Here is a 22633-nt window from a genome sequence, read left to right on the forward strand (position 1 = left end):
ATGGACAAGGTTGCAACACACGAAGAATCATTTGACATATGGTAAATATGACCCACTCTAATCCACCCGTGAACTTTCATCTTAGCTTGTGTTTCTGCTGTCTTGATTCTTGGACAAACTCCCAAAAACATGTCTAGTTATAATCTGTAAAGTGAAGGCAAAAAGCCACATATGGAAATTCTAGTTTCAGTAGACGTTTAGTTCAACATCATAGCTATTTTGCCTCAAGTATGGCATCTTGTAGATATTCCTGGATTAAAAACAGAACAAGTTTCGGTTGGAGAGATTGTGGATTTTTTTAGCTTCTTGTTTCTAGTTGTGTCTGTAGCATTTTCATGATCTAAGAAGGACTTGTTATATCCCTCCTTCACTACAAGAAAAAAGAGTGATTTATAAAAACACACATAAGAGATCATCTGAAAACCGAAATATTCAAGGGGATGACAATGTGAAGATCAATGCCATCCATCGTCTAAAATGTGAAGCCAATGGACCACTGACCAGACCGTCGTCTCTATCTACCGCACGACTTTCTCTGCAACCAAATTACCATTACTCCAACCAGAATTTTAACTTTTTGCAGCATCAGTTACAGATTATCCTGCTATTTTACGGCCCAGCTCCACTGCATATTCGCCAGTACGACCTGTCTCAAACGATTAGGTCTGCCTTTGTAAGGCTGTACCAAGTCACTACCAACTGGAACAGTCGCAAAACCTATTACATGAGTCTGGCCAAGTCGATCTTCTGAGCTAACATATTCTCGGTTAAGCCTACTCTACTAGGATACCAATGGAGCATTGTACTTGGGAGGAAAGTTTTCAAGTCTTGGATCTCAAGTGAATCTATTCATGACGAGCAGAGCCGTGCTCACGTTATAATATAAGAAACATAGGCCTACGGTCTATATTTTTTTAGATAAACTTAGAACATTTTCTTTACAAGATTTACATATACATAATTTTTTAGTTTTTTAATTTATCTTTAGTAGGTTCAATATTATTGGTTAGCAATTCTTCAAGTGAAAATAAGAATAAAGAGAATCTCTTTGAAAGAAAAAATAAATAAAACAAAATAATATATTGTAATATTAGGATAAACAGTTTCTTGAATTTACTATTGTTGTAGTTTGTTTTTTTTTAACGTTCACCTAATTCATTAAATTTTAATATTTGTATTTCTTGTCTTTTGCTTAATTTTATTTCATTTTTAATCATTTTTATTAAGATTTTATCCTAAATTACAACCAAAATATTATAAAATTATGTTTAAATTTATAAGTGTCACCAAACAACATAAGAAACTAAGAAATATTAGGTTTTAAAACTAAATTCTTGTTTGTACTTTTTTATTTGTTTTGTTAAATAAAAATATTAATTTTTACGGACACATTTTTGTTTCTTGATCCATTATTGTGGACATTTATACCTTTAATGTATTTGGAATATTTTATTTTTATTGATATGTCTTTTAATATGATGCAACATTTGTACATTCTAACAAATTCTCATCATTAGAATTCTCTAGAATAGATTAAAAACACTAACATTTAAGATTTAAAAAAATCACGACTCTGTTGACGAGGGATATGGTCAGTCTCATCTTAGCGCAGAAACCATTTTATTTTAGAAAAAGTTTCCTTTGACTATAAATAATAAATTCTGTAACAGCGATTTCAGAGTGTTCTCATAAGAAAAGGAAAAAAAACCAAATTAAAAAAAAATATCATGTTTCAATTGCAAATGTCGGAAAAAAAAAAAAAACAAAGAGGGATTTCCCTCAAATATCAAAGCCCGAAACCATAAAGAAACTCAAACATAACTAAAGAGAAATGATCTTTCCAATTTCACCAAACGTCGCAAATGGCAAGAGGCCGTAAGTCAGAGGAAGCACCAACAGAATCACTCCAAGGAAGAGACTACGCCATGCCCAATACGAAACCATACTGCTTGATTTGGTCCCTTGAGTCACATTTACAGGACCGTACACTAAACCATACAAAGCCGACGTAAAGACCACTGCAAAGAATTGCAAAAGGCAAAAAATTCCCCAAAGAAAGAGCCAGAGTTTGTCGTTACCACCCAACGTGTCCACACAAAACTTACCCAGTAAACCGCAAACATAACCGAGGAAAAACACGGTAAAAGTTACCGGCTTTGTCTGTTTTGTACCTGATGAACGATGGATTATCAAGTACGTGACAACGAAGATCATTACGAGAGCGAAATATATCTGGATCCAAACTCCAAAACTGCAAATCAAGATGTTCAACTCTGTGTTTATCTGTGATACTTGTTTTGGAACCCACCAAGAATGACTTATATCCTCGGAAATGGAGTTGCATACTGAGGTAGATTCCATGATCCTCTGTTGTGAGAAGACGTAAGTTCCATATAACGTCGAAAACAGAATGTTGAAGACACTTAGGACGATACAATCCAAGACCATATAGGGTTTTCTTGTATCCTCTGATTTGGTTTTGAATCTCTCGGCTCTGAATGCAGCTTTCGAAACACCCATCTTTAGCTTGGATTTCTCGAGATTGTCTACCTGATGCGGAAATGTAGAATCATTGATCACCTTGAGAATCCTTAGAGTGGTGTTAAATGATCGCTCTGCAAAGGAACCAAGCTTATGACCGTAGACCTGTAATCACATCACATCATTATAATTAAGAATATCTGTAAATTGAAGATTACTAAAAAAATCGGGGCACTTTTGGCTTACACTCGCTAAAGATTCTTTGACAGCAGACGCATAAATCTGCAGAGCAAAATCAAAGAAAGTGGTGTTATCACTACCAAAAACCAAACTACGGCAAAAAAAAAGAGATTGAAACGAAACCAAGAATAAATCATTTAGAAAATTCGTAGTACTTACCAATGCACGGTCATCAGCATAAGCATTCTGACCCGTGGCATTCTTTCTCCCAAGAACCTAAAGAAGAAGAATATCAACAAAACAAAAACAGTTAATTAATATTACACAGCAATGCAAGTCAATGACTTTGGTAGCTACGCAGCTAACCAGCAATACATCAGGTTGAAATTTGGTGAAACCATACTCAGAGCTACAAATTCTTTTATAAAAGGCCCAAGCTTTAATAAAATTCAATTGTTACAAATTCGTGTAAGAAGTTTGCTAGTTTGCTCGATTTGTCTGATTCAGATTTGAACAGAAAATCCTGTCCTCAATCCAGTTTTGAATCAAAGAAAACCTAATTAAAAGACTTAGGTCAAATAATCATTGATTGTTTAACCTAAAGAAGCAAACTTTTTAGCACAGAAAATCTAATAGGGAAAGTGAAACAACCCACAACACATAACGATAAACCAAGGCCGATTCCGTATCAAAAGATGCAGAGTGATAAAGTTTAGGAATTGATCGAATCAGACTGGCAGAAGCCGCAAAATACATGCCTAGAGCTAAGGCTTCGGCTTGTCTTTTCCCAACGCTTCCTCGAGCCATACCAAACCGCACCGTATGTTTTCGCAGTCTATGAGGAACTCGCGAATCCCTTCGAGTAGAATTCGGGTTAGGGTTAGAAGAAGGAGAAGAGGAGGAAGAGCCTTCGTCGTTGTTCATTATTATCTCTTTCTTATTTGCCCTTGTATTCGCCGGAACGGTGATTGGATTTTGGAGTTCCGGTGAAGGAGATAGGAGGAGTAGCGGCGTTCTCAGCTTCTACTTTTACCGCTTTCAATTATATAATCACGAAGTATTTATAGGTTTTGGGGTCGATGTCCCGATAAAAGTAACGCACCAACCAGAAGATGCTTACGTGGGCTTTAGGCCATTTCCCAAATAAGGCCCAATTTAAAACATAATGGGCCTCCACGAATTAGCGCTTCTCTCTTTGTTTTCATTTCTCGTGATTAGCTTCACATGTTATGGCTGTAATAAATGTGGAACAGCGGGTAAATCAGGTGGTACGCTTATGCTCCTACAAACGTTTGATAACGATATAACATTTGACCAATCCTTAATGAAACTGCGTCTTTTCACTTAGGTAATTTTTGTGCCAGGTCTCTTTCTCCCTTTAAATTAATAATAAATCATATTCGGCTGTGTACTACAGCAAAAAAAAAAATTAAAACTATTAAGAGTGTGAATATTAATTTGTTGTCAAAAAATAAAAATTATTAATTTGTTGTTGCGAAAAAAAATCTTTCAAAAAATTATTACTATTAATTTATTAAAATCTCGTCTTGTATTGATTTAAAGAAAATTGTAGGTGAAATACCTAAAACTCTTTTTTAAATATATATATATATAGATCATTTTTGTAACTCAAAGGCGTTTTAGTATAATCTAAACGTACTTCTGTAGTAGGTTTCGAATTAAATTTCTATTTGACATTGAGTAGACTTGCTCTTCACATTAAGTTCAGCAGTAAAATTAATTTTTTGAAAAATATATAAAAAATAATGGGTTGTACAAATTAAATATAAATTTAAAGTTAAATCGGTCATGCGCGATTATCATTTGAAAATATTGCGGTAGATGGTTTTGGATTTTATGTAAGTTAGAAAGAAGAAAAGAAAGGGTGTAAGTTGTATATATTAGAGGATGATCGGTTCAGTCTCACGAGACATCCATTCTTGAAGCTCTCACATGTTTCCCATTTTATCTTCTCCGTTCTCTCGTGTTTCTTCACAGATGGAGACGTTTTCTCAATCATCGAAACACAATCTTCTCTTTTTCTATTTTCGATCTTATTCTTTAATGTTTTTCTTACCAATATACCTACATATATTTTTTGTAACAAGGGTTATATACTTACATATGTTGAGGCAACAATTAACTGTGTAATTGGAATTTATTAATACGTCTATCAAAAAGCCAATTGAATTTAGTTAGGAATCTAATCATATGTATTTTTTTAAAAAAAAACGGGTGATAAAAGATGTCAGAGAATTTTTTGGCCTAATGGTCAAATTTATATCTAAAAAAGGAAGAAACTTTACAAGATGTCAGAAAGTTAATCTAATGTTACTTTCCTCCAAAACCCTACTTGTTCCCCTCTCAAATTAATTTCCGCAAGACTATTATTTAAGACCTGCTTAAATGTTAAACTTTAAACTAAGCTATAATAACTAGATAACTGTTATATCTATATGTTAATAGTTATCTATTTTTCTTGTGTCGGCAATAGTTATCTATTAATGCTCAATTTCTTGGCAACAATAACTTAAAAAGATATCAAGATAAAAGTATACTATGTTATAACTATATTTAGTTCCAATAGTCTTGGTTTCCTTAATAGAGTTGTATACGGTTGACAGCTATAAGTTAGTATATAGCTGCGTGTGTGTATGTAGAGGACTATAACATTATTTGTATTCTTTAACCAACAAAAAAAATATTTGTACAAACACACAAAAAAATATAGTATTTGATCTATGTATAAAGATTGGGTGCAGTGCACACTTCACACATAGAAAAAAACGTTACCTCAACAATAGAAACAAGACACATAACAAATTCTATCCGATTTGTTCCGATCAATTGCACAGTTATATATGTTCTTCTGTCCTTTCTGCCACTTCATGTCTCTCTCTCATCTTCTCTGTTTGTCTCCATTATCTCTCACTCAATGCGTCTCTCTATATTAACTACAACGAGATTTTATGATGAATTCATCAATCAAATGTCATATAAGAACACCACAGTTTTGAAAGAAAAATAAACTTGCGGTTTATGGGTATATTTTGTTGCCAACAAAATCGATATAACAGGTTTTACTACATGGCTTTTAAAATCTTATATATCAATCAAATTATATGCTTTTTAAAAAGGAAGAAAAAATGACATCCAACACAACAATGCGCGGGACCTATATATAGTTAAGGAAGGTCACTTGATACCTCTAAATTAAGATATTAGTTATTTGTTACTGTATTTTTAGGTGAACTTAGTGAAATACTTGATAAAAATCATAAAATGACCCCTATCAAATATCTGTTCAAGCCCATATTTTCCACCATATAATATCTTTTCTTATTTTGTTTAAAATTTAAATTTATACTATAATTTTATTAGTTATCAAACACATTTTAACGTCTGTAACTTTTTTTTCTAAATGCGCCACTAAACACAATTATTAGTCTTGCCAACTCTTGAAGATATACAACATAATGTATTTAAAAGTAATTAAACTCTCTCCAAGTTTTGGAAGACAGGCAAAACTTTTTGTTTACGCTAATTATACTATATGCCAAACAAACTTTATTTACATGCAATTAAAAAAAAAAAAACTTTATTTACATGCTCACATATACATACAAGATCCCTCATATATAAATATACACCATACGAAACCCTTTTAACGACTGTTCATCTCTCTCTCTCTCTTCTTCTCCTACTTTACTTATTTCCTTGAAAGCAAGAAATCGAAAGGAAACAAACTTTTCTTCTTCCTTTTTCTTCTCTCGTCCCATCATCATCATCATGTCCTCCCATACCACCAATCTCCCCTCTCCTAAACCGGATCACCGTATCTCCGGTACATCCCAAACCAAAAAACCACCGTCTTCCTCCGTCGCCTCTCAAGACCAACAAACCCTAAAATGCCCTCGATGCAACTCCTCAAACACAAAGTTCTGTTACTACAACAACTACAGCCTCTCTCAACCTCGTCACTTCTGCAAATCCTGTCGCCGTTACTGGACACGTGGCGGTGCCTTAAGAAACGTCCCCATCGGTGGCGGTTGCCGGAAAACAAAAAAATCCATCAAACCTAACGCCATAACCCCTTCTTCTTCTTCGTCTCAGAGGTTTTTCTCTTCAATCATGGAAGATTCCTCCAAATTCTTCCCTCCTCCGACGACGATGGATTTTCAGCTCGCCGGATTGTCTCTCAACAAAATCAACGATCTTCAACTTTTGAACAACCAAGAAGTTCTTGGCCTCAGGCCAGTGGAGCAGGTCGAAACCACTCCCGTTGATGTCGGTTCGGGTTTATCCTTGATGGGTTTCGGGGAATACAACAGCAGTAACCATTCACCGGCGACTTTCGCAACTGCCGGAGCAAACGACGGGAACTTAGCTACTTCGATAGAAACTCTGAGTTGTTTGAACCAAGATTTACACTGGAGGCTTCAGCAACAGAGGATGGCGATGCTTTTTGGTAACTCTAAGGAAGATACTGTTGTTGTCGAGAGGCCACAACCCATTCTTTACCGGAATCTCGAGATCGTGAACTCATCGCCGTCGCCGACGAAGAAAGGAGAGAATCAGACAGAGTGGTATTTTGGTAATAATAATGCTAACGAAGGGGTGATTAATAGCAATGATAGTAATAATAATAATAATAATAATTCAGGAGGAAGTGATCATTGGAACAATGGAATTCAAGCTTGGACTGATCTTAATCATTATAATGCTTTGCCATGATTCTTGGTAAGTTGAAGAAACTATATAATTACTAATTTGTTATGTGTGTGTTTATGATGCAATGCCAAAAATATTTATGTTTGTAGTTTTTTTTTTCGTTTTGTTTAGGCGTTCTCTGTAGTCAGCTTTTGTTGTTGTTGTTGGTTACTATTTTAGTATTGTAAGTTTCAATTTGTAAACAAAAGACAAAAATTGGGGGTGGAATTCAAGAATGGAGAGAGATATTACAATAGATTCACTAAATTTGTGATGTGTCTGTACTTTTAATTATTCTAATGTTGAAAAAAATCGAAACAGGATTTTACTGTGCTTAAAGCTTAATTATTGAGGTTCTTGGTTTGATGGTGAAGCGTTCAAATTAATGACTAATTGGATGTTTGTTATCCCAAGGTTAAGTCAAAAACTTCCTCAAAAGTCATTTTCACTAAACAGCTAGAATGTCTCCTTGGGATTAGTTATAGTACCTTTTAAAAATTTACTTGGATTTTTTTAGTTTAACTGAGAGCGTCTGAGCCTAAATTATCACACAATTTGCGAAGCAGAATAATTGATCATCCGGATCCACATCAATTTTTTAGTAATAAATAAATAGTGTAATATTCGTTTACAACATCGAAATTTGTGCTGTAAATCGATAGTATAGATTGATGTTACGTTAAAATTTGTCAGTGAAGTGTGGTCTAATTAATGTACATATAAGCATATAGCATCTTAGTAGACACTGAACTATGTCGAGTCTATGTGAAACATAGAGTTCAGGCCTTGGCCATCTTTTGCAGTCTCTCTCTTTAGCCCCATCTTTAGGTTCTCTCTCTCTCTCTACCTGTATATATACACATGAACACGCATACATAGATGTATATACATTTGTGTTACTGTATGTATTTGTACTATGTACATCCTTTTTTTTTTAATATGCTATGAAATGTACATCTTATTATTGAGTTAGGGTAAGGTCTGCAAGAACTAATGTGTTATGCAGAACAGCAGAAGTAGCATGTGCAAACGACCAGTTCGACGAAATTCGAACTTAATTATCTCAAATATTGCAATAGTGTTTCATTGTCAAAACACATACACAACAATACATGTTCTGAAAGACTGTATACAGGTTTTGGATACATATGTAGATGATAATGAGTAATCATAACGTTTAATTTGAATTTATGGTGCTAATACACATGTCTTCATTTGTTCCACTTTCGTGGGTTCTAAAAGAATATCAACCTGTAAATAATCGTCTACTTTTTTATTCTTAAAAAATAAAAAGCCTTGTTTGTTTAGCCATGCATGCGGGTATTAAGTTCTTACTCAGTTACTTAGCGTTTAATGGTACACCTAACTAGTAATTACTATTAACATTTACTCTTTTTGTTTTCTTTCTTTTACCATACACACACACACAAACATCTACAAGAATTACTTTTCTTTTAGGTTCTGATCGCTTTTTCAATGTTTCGATCACTTAAAAGGCAATGTTGGCACTTTTGCATACTACAATCTCCTTTTAAGCTTTTTATGGTTGATCATTAGTAAGTTTGCTTTATACGATTTTTCATCCTACAAACTTTTGTCTTTCGGATATCTTAATTTTTTTTCCTTCTCTTTATTATCATCTCTTTTTAACAACCCTATTCCCTTTAAAAAATTCATATTCCCTTTATCATCTCTTTTTCATTATCCTAAAAAGGTAATAAAAATCAAGAATTAACCTTTCTTGCTTTTGGTCGACGACCATATACATTAACTTGACGAATAAAAAGCTAGAGTGTAGTGTCATCCCTGTTATCGAAAAAAAAGTGTAATGTCATTTATATATAACACATAAATAACTTTATAAATGTAATATAACAAAATAAAATAGATAAAATGATGGAAATGCTTTTGATGATTTAATGAAACGGATAGATAGCGAAGGAGCATGATGAATGTGAATACAAGTGATGTAACTGCTTTTTATAGCATACAAATTGAATAGATTTAATATGTCGCTATTTCACGGCTTTGCCACAACAACCTAAACCAATTGCGAGAAAGATCACGATTTTCGACTCGTGACAGATGAAGATACTACAATTATAATGTTTCTTCTGAACTACCTATTATTCTATGAATGAATTCATCGCTTTTATTTGGAGTAATATATTTCTCCATTAACAGATTTATTTATAGTTTGGTAAAATGTAACAACGTCTGCAGGTTTGAACATATATATAGTGATACGAAAAATGCGTTGCATCGTTTGAAATGTTTAATGCATGTACAACATTTTTTGTTTGAATTTTGTGTTAAATCTAGAATCACTTACCTATTATTTTGCTATTATATATATGAGGCCTTTCTATATTTAAATACTAGTTACAGCGCACACATGCATCTATGTGAGCTAAAGTGGGCAAAAGTTGTATATCATCCCATTTGGCGAGATGGGAAGGAAAGTGGAAAAGGTTAAACTGTTTTTCCAAAGGAGTAAACAAAACAGAGAAATAATAATAAAGGTTTAGAACTTTTAGTTTTCTTTCGAAACAAGTTTTTGTACATGTGGCCGTCGAACCTAGCACAAATACGAAATTTGTCATAACATCATCACAAAAATAACGTCTTTTGGTAATGATGAACAAAAAAAAAAAAGAAGAGAAAATTCGAACACGAAACGAGTTACATGTTTTCTATCACGTCATTACCTTTTTCTTCTAGGTAACCGAAATTTTATTGTTTTTAACGATTATTTTTGGAATTATATATGGCAACACAAATACTCAAAATGTTTAGATTGTTGTATCACTTTATTTCAAATTCGATTTGGCTCTAACTATTCAGATGTTTTACAAGAAGTATCCATAACTAGGCAATTAACAATTGATAATAGTTTTTTTTTCTAAAAATCCTCTAGCTAAAAGAAATAAATAACGTACCACTCTTGATATTAAAAAGAAAATTAGGAAAAGTATTCTGCTTAATTTTTGTATTGTATTAGATCATTTAATTTCAATCATTAATTATGTTTTCATCAAGATAGATGTTAAAAAAAACAAAAAGAGTACTCTTTGACCATTTCTGCTTTTGTTGCGTATTGTCATTTCATCTATAAGACTACAACACTAATGATACAAAAATGCTGGGCTCAAATCTATTCCACTCTCACAGTTCATATGAAATGGGCTTGGGACGAATATAGGCCTATCATTTTACCAATAGTCTCCACACGAACAAGAACCATCCCTGAAATGATGAAACCTCTTTGAATCTCTACAGATAATCTCTCTCTTTATAACTCTTGAGACGATCTTGATCCAATTGTGACAATCAACACAAACTCTAAGGTTTTTTAGAATCCTTATAGTTCCACAAACATTTCTCCAAACCGCAAAAGCAATGGCTAGTTTCTCGCTATGTTGATGCAAAGATCTCTCTTTTGCACTCTCCTCCATATCTTGAAACACACAGCTTTTGTCTTCCACATAACCCAGATCTTTAGCTTTTTTAATCAGCTCTTCAAGAGTTTCAAGAATCTGCCCTGAGTTTGGATGCGAAAACAAATCTCCAGCCATGAATGTATGCGTTTCTCTATCGACTTCAACCCAACTCATAGCTGGATTCTTCTTCAGCTTCATCTCCTTCATCTCGCTCTTCATCTCAATGACTTTGTTCCATTTCCCCGTGGCTGCGTAGAGATTTGACATGAGAATGAGAGTTCCTTCATCTCCAGGTGCTATCTCAAGGATCTTTCTCTTGATCCGCTCTGCCATTTCTACATTTCTATGAATGTTACAGGCGCTAAGCAGGGTCCTCCACAGAACCAAATCAGGGTTTACCACCTCGGTTATTAGCATTTCCGCCTCTTCCAATCTCCCTGCCCGTCCAAGCATATCAACCATACAAGCGTAATGATCATTCGTTAACACGGTCTTATCCTTTCTAAAAGAGTCAAACAATTCACAACCTTCCTCAACTAATCCAGAGTTATTACAAGCCAAGAGTACGCTCAAGACTGTTACATCGTTCGGTTGCAGTCCAAGATTTATCATCCTCTCGAACAACTCGAGTGCCTCGCGTCCGAAACCATTCTGTGCATAACTATAGATCATTGTGTTGAAAGATATAACATCGACTTCATTCAAGGTATCAAAAACCGACCTTGCCATGTCTGAGCATCCACATTTCCCATACAGGTCAATGAGCCCTGACCCGGCATACTTATCTCTGTCAAAACCATATTTAGTCACTATCCCATGAATCTGCCTTCCTTCTTCAAACATTGCTAGATTCGAGCAACCCCTGAGAGCACTTGACAATGTAAAAGAGTTTGGCTTGATTGAATCACGCATCATCTTTCCAAATTCGGTAAGGGCCATTTCTTCTCTACTGTTTTCGACAAGCCCCGATATAAGAGACGTCCAAGTCACCTGATTTGGGTACTCAATACACTTGAAAACCCACAAGGAATCATCGACTAAGCTGCACCTTAAATACATTGTCAGAAGAGACGTCTGTGAGCCAAGAGCAGAATCAAACCCAGACTTGATCATAAGTCCATGAATCAACTTGCCAATACCTATATCCTTCAAGTTTCCACAAGATATCAATACACTGGCGTAAGTGTACTCGTTAGGCTGGACTCCCTCCGCCAACATACTTTGAAATGCCTTGACAGCTTCTGCATCTTGACCCTTCTGTGAGTAACCAACGATCAAAGCTGTGATCAAAACTACGTCTTTCTCATCCACGCGGTCTAATACTAACTTCGCCTCCCTCGTTTTGCCAAACTTTACATACATATCCACGAGGGCGCTTCCAACGAACAGATTTGAGACTTCCAAACCCAGAATCACGGCAAGTCCGTGGCTTCTTAAGGCTTCCTTTTCAAGACTCAAATCCGAGAACGCCTTGAAAACACTGGACAATGTGTACTCGTCTGGCAGAACATTATTGGTGATCATCAATCTATACATCTCAACACCTTCCTTGCTTCTTCTATGCTTAATAGAATATGCAATTAGAGAGTTCCATGTCACAATATGTCTTTCAGGCATTCCGTCGAACAGCTGGCGAGCGTAACCGATCTCGCCACACTTCAAGCTCGCGTCGACGAGTTTGCTGCCGGAAAGTTGGATTGGAAAACCAGACTTGAGCATCTGGGCTTGGATGTTCTTGATTCCTGATATCGATCTCTCGTCTATGCATTGCCTGAGAAGCGGAGAGAAAGTGTGCGTCGTTGTTATGGAATTACTTGTGGTGCAGAGAAGCCTAAATTGACTATGAAAATAAGGTTCCGATAGTCCGGTTTTTTTATCAAAAATCTTTAAAATTCTAGAGAAGGCGATCAATCCGCCGTTAAAATCTCTTCTCATCGCCGACGCATTTTTACTCCGACCATCACTATTTTTCAGATAATTGCCGGAATAATAAAAATTGCGCTTTTGTCGAACTCCAGATTAGGGCCCATGATTGCTCATTAAGGCCCATTACTTTACTGAATTTGAAAATATATATTGGCCCATTATTTTACAGTTTGAAAATATATATAGGCCCATATAGGTACACTAAAGGGCCATTCAGCTACCGAACTGGAGCATACAACTGCCAATGAAGGTGCATTTGAGCTGGTTAAGTCGTGCTTCGATTTCACTTCCTTTCTCTTTCTCTGTGTTTTCATCATCGGAGAGATCCAAATTTAGATGATCCGTCGAATACAAAACACGGTTCGACGCGAGCTTGATTGCTTCAGTATCAACCCTGGTGATGAAATCGTCAACGGATGTTGTAGTTACTTCTCCTTGCACTTATTTCGTCCGCCTCCTCACTCGCCGGCCGTTTTGCTCCGTATCTCCGCTAATTCGCACTCTACCGGCGGAAGAATCTGACCCATCGAGTGTCCCACAACGTCTTCTCTCAATCATCTCCAAAACCCAATTGGCAGAGGAATCCGTCCCTGAAATCAATGGTTCCGGCGATACGCCCTTCTCATGTCTCATCACTGTTCTCGCTCGATCTAGATCCCAGAACAGCTATTGATTTTTCTCATTGGATCTCACAGAATCCGAGATTCAAGCACAGTGTGTATTCTTATGCTTCCCTTCTTACGCTCCTCACCAACAATGGACATGTGGGTGGTGTTGTGTTTAAGATCAGGTCAATTATGATTAAAAGCTGTGAATCAGTGGGGGACGCTTTGTTTGTTTTGGATTTTTGTAGGAAGATGAGTAAAGACGAAAGATTTGAGCTTAAGTATAAGCTTGCTGTTGAGTGTTACAACACATTGTTGAATTCGTTGGGTAGATTTGGATTGGTCGATGAAATGGAGAAACTTTTTATGGAAATGGTGGAGAAAAAGGTTTATCCGAATCTTTACACATATAATAAAATGGTTGAAGGGTATTGCAAGGTAGGGAATGTAGTAGAAGCGAAGCAGTATGTGAGTAAGATAGTTGAGGCTGGATTGGAACCTGATTTTTTCACAGACACCGCTTTGATTCTAGGTTATTGTCGAAGGAAGGATTTAGAGTCTGCTTTTAAGGTTTTTGAGGAGATGCCTTTGAAAGGCCTCCGTAGAAATGAGGTTGCATACTCTCACCTTATACATGGTCTTTGTGTAGCGAGGAGGATCGGTGAAGCGATGGACTTGTTTTTGAAAATGAAGGAAGACGACTGTTATCCAACAGTTCGTATTTACACAGTGCTTATTGAGGCTTTATGTGGATCAAAAAGGAAGTCCGAAGCTCTCAACTTGCTAAAGGAGATGTCACAGAAAGGCATTAAGCCGAATATTCACACTTATACGGTGCTTATTCGTAGTGAACATAAACTCGATAAAGCAAGAGAGTTGCTTGGTCACATGCTGGAGAAAGGGTTGATGCCAAATGTAGTCGCTTACAATGCACTGATTGATCGGTATTGTAAGCAGGGGATGATGGAAGATGCGCTAGGCGTTGTGGAGTTGATGGAATCACGTAACGTGAGTCCGAATACACGCACTTACAATGAATTGATACATGGGTTTTGTAAGAAGAATGTGCACAGAGCAATGGGAGTGCTTAATGAGATGCTGGAGCGCAGAGTGGTTCCGAGTGTTGTCACTTACAATTTATTAATCGAGGGGCAGTGTAGATCTGGTAATATTGATAGTGCGTATAGATTGCTTAGTTTGATGAATGATAGAGGATTAGTTCCAGATCAGCTGACATATAATAGTCTCATAGATTCTTTGTGTAAAAGAAAAAGAGTGGAAGAAGCCCGCGAGTTATTTGATTCCCTCGAGCAGAAAGGTGTAAGTCCAAATGTGGTGATGTACACTGCATTAATTGATGGATACTGCAAGTCAGATAAAGTCGATGAAGCTCATATTCTGCTTGAGGAGATGGTGAGTAAGAATTGCTTTCCAAATTCGTTGACTTTTAATGCCCTGATTCATGGGCTATGTACCAACGGAAAACTGGGAGAAGCGACGTTGTTGGAGGAAAAAATGGTGAAGATGGGTCTAGCGCCTACAGTCACTACAGATACTATTTTGATTCATAGATTGCTAAAGCAAGGTGATTTTGATCATGCCGAGAGACGTTTTCACCATATGTTGATCTCTGGAACAAAACCTGATGCGCATACATACACAACATTTATTCAAAGCTATTGTAGAGCAGGGAGGCTGCAAGAAGCTGTGGATATGATGGCGAAGATGAAGGAAGGTGGTGTTTTCCCAGATTCTATCACTTATTCCTCTCTCATCGAAGGTTATGGCGAACTAGGGCTGACAGATGATGCATTTGATGTCCTCAAGCGCATGCTTGATGCTGGTTGTGAACCTTCTCAGCATACGTTCTTGTATCTGATCAAACATCTGGTTGAGATCAAAAACAGAAAAGAGAAAGGCGGTCCAACAGGACTCTGTCTGATGTCTAATATGATTGACTTTGAGATCGTTGTTGAGCTTCTTGAGAAAATGGTAGAACACGGTGTTACTCCCAACGCAGTATCCTATGAAAAGCTGATCAAAGGTATCTGCGAGATTGGGAATCTAGAAGTTGCAGAAAAGGTGTTTGATCACATGCAACAAAAGGAAGGAATATCTCCGAGTGAGTCGGTTTTCAATGCTCTTATTAGCTGTGGGTGCAAGCTGGAAAACTATAAGAAAGCAGCAAAGGTTGTAGATGATATGGTTTGTGTTGGTCATTTACCGGAACTAGAGTCTTGCAAAATCTTGATATGTGGGCTTTATAAAAATGGAGAAAAAGAGAGAGGGACTTGTGTTTTCCAGAATTTGCTTCAATGTGGTTATTATCATGATGAAATAGCTTGGAAGATCATTATTGATGGTGTCGGGAAGCAGGGACTTGTAGCGGCATTTTATGAACTATTCGAGGTCATGGAGAAAAATGGCTGCAAGTTTAGCTCTCATACATATTCACTACTAATTGAAGGACCTCCTACATAAAGGGGTTATTCCCAGAGGCTAATGCAAATCGATGGAAGTTGTTTCTTAAAAATTGCCTTTTTTGGCCTGGAGAGAAGGCACAGTCCCGTCTCTAACCCATGGCGGGAGGGGCGGCTGCGTCGAACTGTTATGTTTTGGCTAGAGAGAGAAGGCCGATGCTAAGTGATGCAATCTTGATTAACCTGATGTCGTTTTGAGTATTTTTCCCATTTTCCCTTTAATTCTATTTATCTTTTCACACTTCAATCAGTGTAAAGTATATAGATAGTTAGCTTAGCTTTTCACAGAACTCTAATTAATTAAGCATCCATATAATACAATGTTGTCATAATAATTTCTATCCAATTGTTTAGTGGATTTATTAATTAGTTGTTAATATAAGCAAAACTCACGTTTTTCTTACTACATATATTGAAAATTAAAAGGTACTAGCAATTAATCAAACGAATTTTTAAAAATTTAATGTTACTTTTCTACATCCATAAGCAAGGCAGTGTTTGTCTCTGTACAACAAAATGCTACTTGGTAGGTGGAGATCTCAGCTTATCATCCGACTCATGTTTAAGAGAAGAATCCCCTCCCATTAGTTGTTCGAATCCTTCAACCTTAACTGGTTGAGCTCTGACCGTTCCTGTAGTATTGCTGCAAACATAGAAAGGGGACACAACTTTTCAAAACCCGTCGAGAAATGGGACACAACCAAAGTGGCTTTTTTGAGTTTTGAGGCGCTACTTACGGTGTTTGCATTTGTGGGATTTGCATTGAAGCCAATTGTCTGAATTGGTTATAGCCAGGCTGTTGTTGCAGATTCGACATTGCAGCAATCTGTTGCTGTCTGATTTGCTGGTGTCTTGGGTTCATAGGGTTGAATGCATTTCCATCTACTGCCATTTCAGAAGGATTCTCAAGCTTCACCTGAACCAGCGGCCGATCCTTTTCCATATCTATGTTGGGCCGGGGCGATGTAACTTGCCGCCTACGCATTCTCTCCATCTGTTGCTGCTGCTGAAAGGTATGGGGATTAACCATTTGCTGCATCTGTGGATGCATTTGCCTCTGCATCTGCAATAATATCATATCAAGAACGCAAACAAGTTAAACTCAAACCAATTAGGATGCCACATAATAAGAGCAACCATTCGTGCATCAAGGCTTCATGTACATACTTGTTGCGGTAACCGGAGAGGATTTTGTTGCTGCAGATGTAACTGTTGCTGAAGCACTTGTGGTTGTTTCTGATTTTGAGGAGGATGGTTCCTAGTACCATCCTTAACAAGCTCTGCTAAATCCCCCAGATTACTGAAAAAAAAAAACGTCATATTAAATCAAAATTGGAACAAAACCAAAATTGGAAGTTTTGTCACTAACAAACGCCTACGAGGAAAGAAAAATCATAAAATGTTAGGAAACAACTAAAGATTTTAAGCTTCATTAGGAAAAAGATCGATCTGAAAGAGGTCAAACCACTTGAAAGGAACTCACCTGTATCCTGTAGTATTAAGGAACATCTTGATCAACTGAATAGCTGAACACTCCTTTTTGTAACTGTCAGTAAGAAGCTTCAAAATACGGCCTAGTTTACAGATATGTCGGCTAACCAACTGAGAGAAGACATCAATCGGAACCTCCGTGGCACCTTCACATCCCATTGTCAGAAGTATGCGTGCAACAACTTTCCGTGACACCTGCGCAGCTTGTTCGTCACTAAAACCCAATTTTTCAGCCTTTTTACGGCGCAAAACGCCTCTTTCTTCCATCCTAAAGTACTCAGGCACCATACCAAGCCTCTCGATCATAACATGATTCCGGGTAGTAACTTGCGGTAAAGTATCAAGTACCCCATAGAACTCTGTTTTTAAGTTGTCGTGTGTTCTGGCAACCGGCGAAAGGGCAGTCTCAGGTACACAGTTCATTCTAAACATTGTCTCCGGAAGAAACAGTATATCATCTTCTGAAGTACTTCCATCGAAGCCAGAGCTTGGATGTGTACTAGACCTACTCATATGAGCCGAACTTGCGGGACTTGGATCTTGTAGAAAAGGTGCACGCTTTCTCTTATGACTATCCACGACTCTGAGGTAAGTAGACATCCCTTCAGGTGTGCGTTTGTCAGATTCTTGTCCTCCAACCGACATCCCATATTTAAAACCATACCTTGAGATAAACTGAGTGTACCAAGTGTCGGGTAACTCCTCAAACCTAGACCTTTGCGAAAGATTACTGAAATCAGACTCACTACCTCTCGCCCCAGAGGCAAAACTTGGCTTGGATAGGCTCTACAAAATCATCACAAAAGAAATTAACAGATGTACTGAAAGATAAACCAACCTACAAAAAAAAAATGCTACCACTCACTACAAAAAAAAAAAAACCCAAAATTAGCCATTTAGTGATTCGGATTCAATGTTTGCCAATACCCCAGAAGAAGGTGAATCCTTTCGAAACAAGATTTAAATTGTAGACATTTTTAATAAAAAAAAGAGCTCCTTGACTCACCTTGGGTAAACTCGGATTGTGGCGAATCGCGCCGTCTCGCTGAAACCCACCTTCGAGAGAAGCGTTCTCCAAAGTGTAGTACACATCATCTCCGTGCAGCTGTAAATCTGAAATCCAACCAAACCTTTCAATTCGACACCCGAAAATTGCCCGTGAAAAAAGCTCCAGAAAAAGAAAAAAGCCCACATACAATTAGGATTGAGCTTCGAGACCGCGACGGAAGAAGCATCGGAAGATGGTGAAGCGGGGATTGTGTTGGATCGGAGGAAGAGGGAGACGGTTGCCTTGTCAAATAGAAGGGCGCGAACGCGGAGCTGGAGTTGAATCTGAGCCCTAGACTTGGAATCATCAACGCGCATAAAGGATTCCCAGGAAGAAGGAGAGGAAAGATAATGGTGGAAGGACAAGTAAGTAGAATCGCCGAGCCATGTCCGCCACACGCCGGAAACCTCCAGTCTCCTCGCTAGATCGAAGCCTCGACCGTCGTCGCCGAGAAGCGCCATCGTCAGTCTAATTCGGTCTTTGATTTTTTGATAAAAGAAAAGGCCTGTCTTGTTTACTTCTAGTAAATGAGCTTTACTTACGCCTTGGCCCGTCGAATCAAAACAACGAAAAAGTATAATACTGTACATTTCCATTTTAACGAAATTTAAACAGAAAGAAAAAAGAAGAGCGCGCCAGGAAGGGGTCGAACCTTCGGCCTTCTGCTTAGGAAACAGACGCTCTATCCACTGAGCTACAGGCGCTAGCTGTTTAGTCCATTACGGAAAACTACTAAAATACTAAATTAAAAGAGAAACTATTCCTCCGCGGAATCATGCATGATATCATCAGGTGAGAACGAACAATATCCGCCGATAAATTGGACATAAAATATTAATTTTCGTCTTTTCCATTAATGAATATAACTGTTTTCCATGTAGACATAAACACTTCATGCTACATCCACTATCTCTGCGGTTTGGTTAGATTTTTTATATATGACATGTTTGCATTACTTATCTCTAATGCGTTGTTGGATTAAGTGATTACATCTTAGTTTAACAATCAATTCAGAACATACATAAGCCGTATCACTTTCCTATGTTAAAATAATAGTATACAATTAGAAAATGTGACTATTTTCTAATGCGTTGTTGGATTAAGTGATTACCTATTAGTTTAACAATCAATTCAGAACATACATTTTTTTTTACGAAACAATACAGAACATACATAAGCTGTATCACTTTCCTAGTTTAGAACAATATACAGTTAGAGCATGTGACGCATGTCGCTTGTTGGTTTCACTTTGATTTGATTACTATGGATTAGTTCTTGAAAAAAAAAAACTAAAACCTAGTATATCTCGGATTGAAATAGAAGAGTGTAACTGTGTGTTAATGACTGTTTTAAGTGAGAGCGAAAATCGGTTAGACTGACTTCTCCGACAGAACTTGACATTGGTGAGTTTGGTGGCCATTTTGATTTAGACTTTGGGGCCCAATTAAGAGAGAGGGATGATTATATTTGAAGAGTCAAATTAGTTAAGGGGTTTAGTTCACCCACTATGCAAGAAAGGAAAATTCTTGTCAATATTACCTTTCTCATTGAAATTACCGAATTAACTAATAACTTTATCAACTTCATTTAAAATGTAGTATCACGTTAAGAATTCGCATTTCACCAAAGACTTCAAAGAATCATTTTCCAGCAACAACTTCACTTAACTTGTTATTTTTCTATTTGCTTATCTAGATAATATCACAACAAATAATTTACACGTAAATGCAAACCTTTTGTAGAAGAAAAAGTAACAAGTAAGAGAGTATTAAGTTGTTCATATAATAAGGTTTGCTTGGTTTGTCACAGGAAACGTATTAAGTTGTTCAAATTTAGCAGTCTTGTTAGTTAACGGCTCAACTTTACTAAATCCACGTTATGCCCGTATGAAAATTGACATAACTATGTTTATAGTTTTCGTCATTCTTTCGAATTTATAATCATGATCGTATCACGTAACCTAAATCAAAAACTGATTGCCGACAAATGAAAAAAATTCAAAAACTAGTTTTTATTTTTATTTACCTAATTGACTTAAGTTATTAATTGTGGAGAGCTTGACGTGGTGGGTCCAAACTTGATGTGGTTCGGATAAACGTTTTTCTTTTAAGCTTCATGATGACTCGTGACTGTCGTGTCCGTTAACCAAAACACCCTCATAAATGCCGTCTATCTTGCTTAGTTAAAAATCAAAAGCGATTAAAGTTTATTTACGAGTTTATTACTCCATATATAAAAAATAAATATAACGATGGATTGGTCTAGGTGGTTAAGCTTCTTTGCCATATGTTCCATTTGTCTCTATGGTGGCGCCACGATAATTTCAGAAAACAAGATAGCATTTTCTTACCTCGCAAAACTCACATTTGACGGCATTTCGTAAAATTGTCTGTGTGGTTTTTAGAGGTTACATTATTGGAAAAAAAATGGCTTCACCAGACCCAAAAAAAAAACAAGATGTCAGTAATTCACATGGCGAGTATTAAATGGCAAATTTAGTGAGATTGTAATTCGAATAAATAAAAGTAAGCTCACTACCCATCTTTTAAAGCAAAGAGGATGTCTTGTCTTCTCATTTACTATAATTTACGGAAATGCCATTGACCAGCTCCAGATATGTCAACCGTCGTCGTGTCCGTTCGTTGGAAAGCGTTAGTTACGGCACCGTACCCTATTTTCTTCTTCTACATTATTATTATTTTTGTTTTTTTGGGGGCAATATTAATTTCTCTTTTGTTAAGTTAAATTCAACTTAAAATTAAAAATATAGTTTTTATTTTTAAAGTTAAACAGAACTTGACTTGCATGGTGGAGTTGTATAAATATAGCCGAGATTCCAATCTATTACCAGTCATCAAAATCTGGTTTTTCTTCTTCTGCAACTTTTTTTGCTTTCTACGTCTTCCAAGAATAACCATTTCCAAAGATAATAGTGCTTTAACGATACAAACGACTTTTGAAATTCCTTTTGAAAACATAAAAAAAAAAAAACGCAAACCTCTGCCCTCCAATTTCTCCGGATTCTCTCCGGATCTGTGCTTTTTCCTTCTCCTATCGGAGATGTTTCCTCTTTGGTGTTCTTGTTTTCTGGGAGAAAATTCCACGAAGCTCTGAAGTTTTTTTTTTCTTTTTTCAAAGCTTCACACAAGGAATCCCAGAGGACGAAATTTTCTCGAAGCTATGGCCGTTGAAGGTAAGTCTTAAGTTCGATTTTTTTTATTGTTAATTTTCCGAGCATGTTTTTCTCTTTTTCTTATATATTTTCCTTTTCTGGGTTTGTCTCCAAATTAGATTTTTCTTTTTCTTGTTTCTAGTTTCTGTTATATTTCCCTCTTCTCTCCACTGAGAGTAATTTACGCAAAGACGTTATGTGCACCGAGGAATTAGCAACAAACAAAATCTTCCTCTGTTTCATTGCAGAAATGGAGAAGAAGATCAAAGGAAGCAATGAAAAGACAGAGCGGGAGAACAGTGACTTAGGTATCGAGGATCCATCGCCAAGATGCGTGCTTGAAATTCCAGTAATGGCTTCAGATTCCGATAACAGCAGCAGCAGCAGCAGTTGCAGCTCATGCTCCCCGGATAAATCATCGTCGCCATTATCGACGACTCCTACAAACGTTTCGTCTTTTCACCACCACGGTCGTCAATGGAACAAGATGATCGACTCCATCAAGAAGAAATCCATGAGGAGATTCTCAGTCATTCCTCTGCTCGCGAGCTACGAGCTCACCCGCAAAAACATGCGGCGGAAACAGCCCAAGCTATCTCCGTCGCCGGGAAACGAATTCGACTGCGATCAAATCCTCGTCGCTAAACCCTCGTGGCGGAATTTCACATACGAAGAGCTCGTCGCCGCCACCGACAACTTTAATCCCGGTAAAGCTGGAAACTTTGAAAAGACGAAATACCCCCTGATTTGACCTGAATACATCACCCAGGAACGGTGTTTTGTTTTCTGATTTCTGGGTCTTGATTTTTTTTTTTGTTGTTGTTAGATAATATGATCGGGAAAGGAGGACATGCGGAGGTGTACAAAGGGGTTTTACCTGACGGAGAGACAGTGGCGATCAAGAAGCTGACGAGACACGGCAAGGAAGAAGAAGAACGAGTCAGCGATTTCTTGTCGGAGTTAGGGATAATCGCACACGTAAACCACCCAAACGCAGCTAGGCTTCGCGGTTTCAGCAGCGATCGCGGTTTGCATTTTGTGCTCGAGTACTCTCCTCACGGCAGTCTCGCTTCTCTACTCTTTGGTACACTCTCTATTGG

At 37.1% G+C, this 22633-nt stretch overlaps 6 protein-coding genes and 1 non-coding gene across 7 annotated transcripts in view; 3 read left to right on the top strand and 4 right to left on the bottom strand.

The window, feature by feature from the left end:
• Positions 1–1821: 1821 nt before the first annotated feature.
• Positions 1822–3585, bottom strand: LOC18012255 (protein CPR-5). The gene is made up of 4 exons (XM_024151844.1): positions 3392–3585; positions 2881–2938; positions 2728–2763; positions 1822–2646 (listed from the first exon to the last, which is right to left on the bottom strand). The coding sequence occupies exons 1-4, from the start codon at positions 3583–3585 to the stop codon at positions 1822–1824; spliced, it is 1113 nt and encodes a 370-aa protein (XP_024007612.1).
• A 2767-nt stretch (positions 3586–6352) lies between these two features.
• LOC18012256 (dof zinc finger protein DOF5.7) lies at positions 6353–7610 on the top strand. Its single transcript, XM_006393950.2, has one exon. The coding sequence runs from the start codon at positions 6451–6453 to the stop codon at positions 7393–7395; it is 945 nt and encodes a 314-aa protein (XP_006394012.1). The 5' UTR covers positions 6353–6450; the 3' UTR covers positions 7396–7610.
• Positions 7611–10518: 2908 nt separating this feature from the next.
• On the bottom strand, positions 10519–12752 carry LOC18012038 (pentatricopeptide repeat-containing protein At5g65570). The gene has a single exon (XM_006393951.2). It carries the CDS (start codon positions 12744–12746, stop codon positions 10584–10586), a length of 2163 nt encoding a protein of 720 aa, XP_006394013.1. The 5' UTR covers positions 12747–12752; the 3' UTR covers positions 10519–10583.
• A 321-nt stretch (positions 12753–13073) lies between these two features.
• Positions 13074–16166, top strand: LOC18012039 (pentatricopeptide repeat-containing protein At5g65560). The gene is given in 3 exon segments (XM_024151131.1): positions 13074–13091; positions 13093–13299; positions 13301–16166. Coding segments are annotated over 3 exon segments (2748 nt in total). The 3' UTR covers positions 15824–16166.
• Positions 16167–16231: 65 nt separating this feature from the next.
• Positions 16232–18822, bottom strand: LOC18012774. The gene is made up of 6 exons (XM_006393952.2): positions 18510–18822; positions 18320–18426; positions 17306–18099; positions 16990–17122; positions 16560–16885; positions 16232–16465 (listed from the first exon to the last, which is right to left on the bottom strand). The coding sequence occupies exons 1-6, from the start codon at positions 18820–18822 to the stop codon at positions 16342–16344; spliced, it is 1797 nt and encodes a 598-aa protein (XP_006394014.1). The 3' UTR covers positions 16232–16341.
• Positions 18823–18992: 170 nt separating this feature from the next.
• On the bottom strand, positions 18993–19065 carry TRNAR-CCU. Its single transcript has one exon. It is a non-coding gene; the product is annotated as a tRNA-Arg (tRNA).
• Positions 19066–21258: 2193 nt separating this feature from the next.
• LOC18012626 (receptor-like cytosolic serine/threonine-protein kinase RBK1) overlaps positions 21259–22633 on the top strand; it is a 2800-nt gene continuing 1425 nt past the window's right edge. Inside the window, exons 1-3 of the mRNA XM_006393957.2 lie at positions 21259–21554; positions 21782–22240; positions 22360–22618. Of these exons, the coding sequence (XP_006394019.2) occupies positions 21542–21554; positions 21782–22240; positions 22360–22618 (731 nt within the window). The 5' untranslated portion in view covers positions 21259–21541. The remainder of the gene's footprint in view (positions 21555–21781; positions 22241–22359; positions 22619–22633) is intronic.

The sequence above is a fragment of the Eutrema salsugineum genome, unplaced genomic scaffold, assembly GCF_000478725.1.
Source record: "Eutrema salsugineum unplaced genomic scaffold, Eutsalg1_0 scaffold_6, whole genome shotgun sequence".
Lineage (NCBI taxonomy): Eukaryota > Viridiplantae > Streptophyta > Magnoliopsida > Brassicales > Brassicaceae > Eutrema > Eutrema salsugineum.

What these genes read in the sequence shown, in the direction of transcription:
- LOC18012774 (XM_006393952.2), bottom strand. Translation starts at nt 18,822, where the DNA reads ATGGCGCTTCTCGGCGACGACGGTCGAGGCTTCGATCTAGCGAGGAGA. An exon ending in ACAATCCGAGTTTACCCAAG is followed by an intron (nt 18,100 to 18,319) that starts GTGAGTCAAGGA and finishes ATGATTTTGTAG; the next exon opens with AGCCTATCCAAGCCAAGTTT. An exon ending in ATCCCACAAATGCAAACACC is followed by an intron (nt 16,466 to 16,559) that starts GTAAGTAGCGCC and finishes CTATGTTTGCAG; the next exon opens with CAATACTACAGGAACGGTCA.
- LOC18012255 (XM_024151844.1), bottom strand. Translation starts at nt 3,585, where the DNA reads ATGAACAACGACGAAGGCTCTTCCTCCTCTTCTCCTTCTTCTAACCCT. An exon ending in TTTGCGGCTTCTGCCAGTCT is followed by an intron (nt 2,939 to 3,391) that starts GATTCGATCAAT and finishes TCTTCTTCTTTA; the next exon opens with GGTTCTTGGGAGAAAGAATG. An exon ending in ATGCTGATGACCGTGCATTG is followed by an intron (nt 2,764 to 2,880) that starts GTAAGTACTACG and finishes TTTGCTCTGCAG; the next exon opens with ATTTATGCGTCTGCTGTCAA.
- LOC18012256 (XM_006393950.2), top strand. Translation starts at nt 6,451, where the DNA reads ATGTCCTCCCATACCACCAATCTCCCCTCTCCTAAACCGGATCACCGT.
- LOC18012038 (XM_006393951.2), bottom strand. Translation starts at nt 12,746, where the DNA reads ATGAGAAGAGATTTTAACGGCGGATTGATCGCCTTCTCTAGAATTTTA.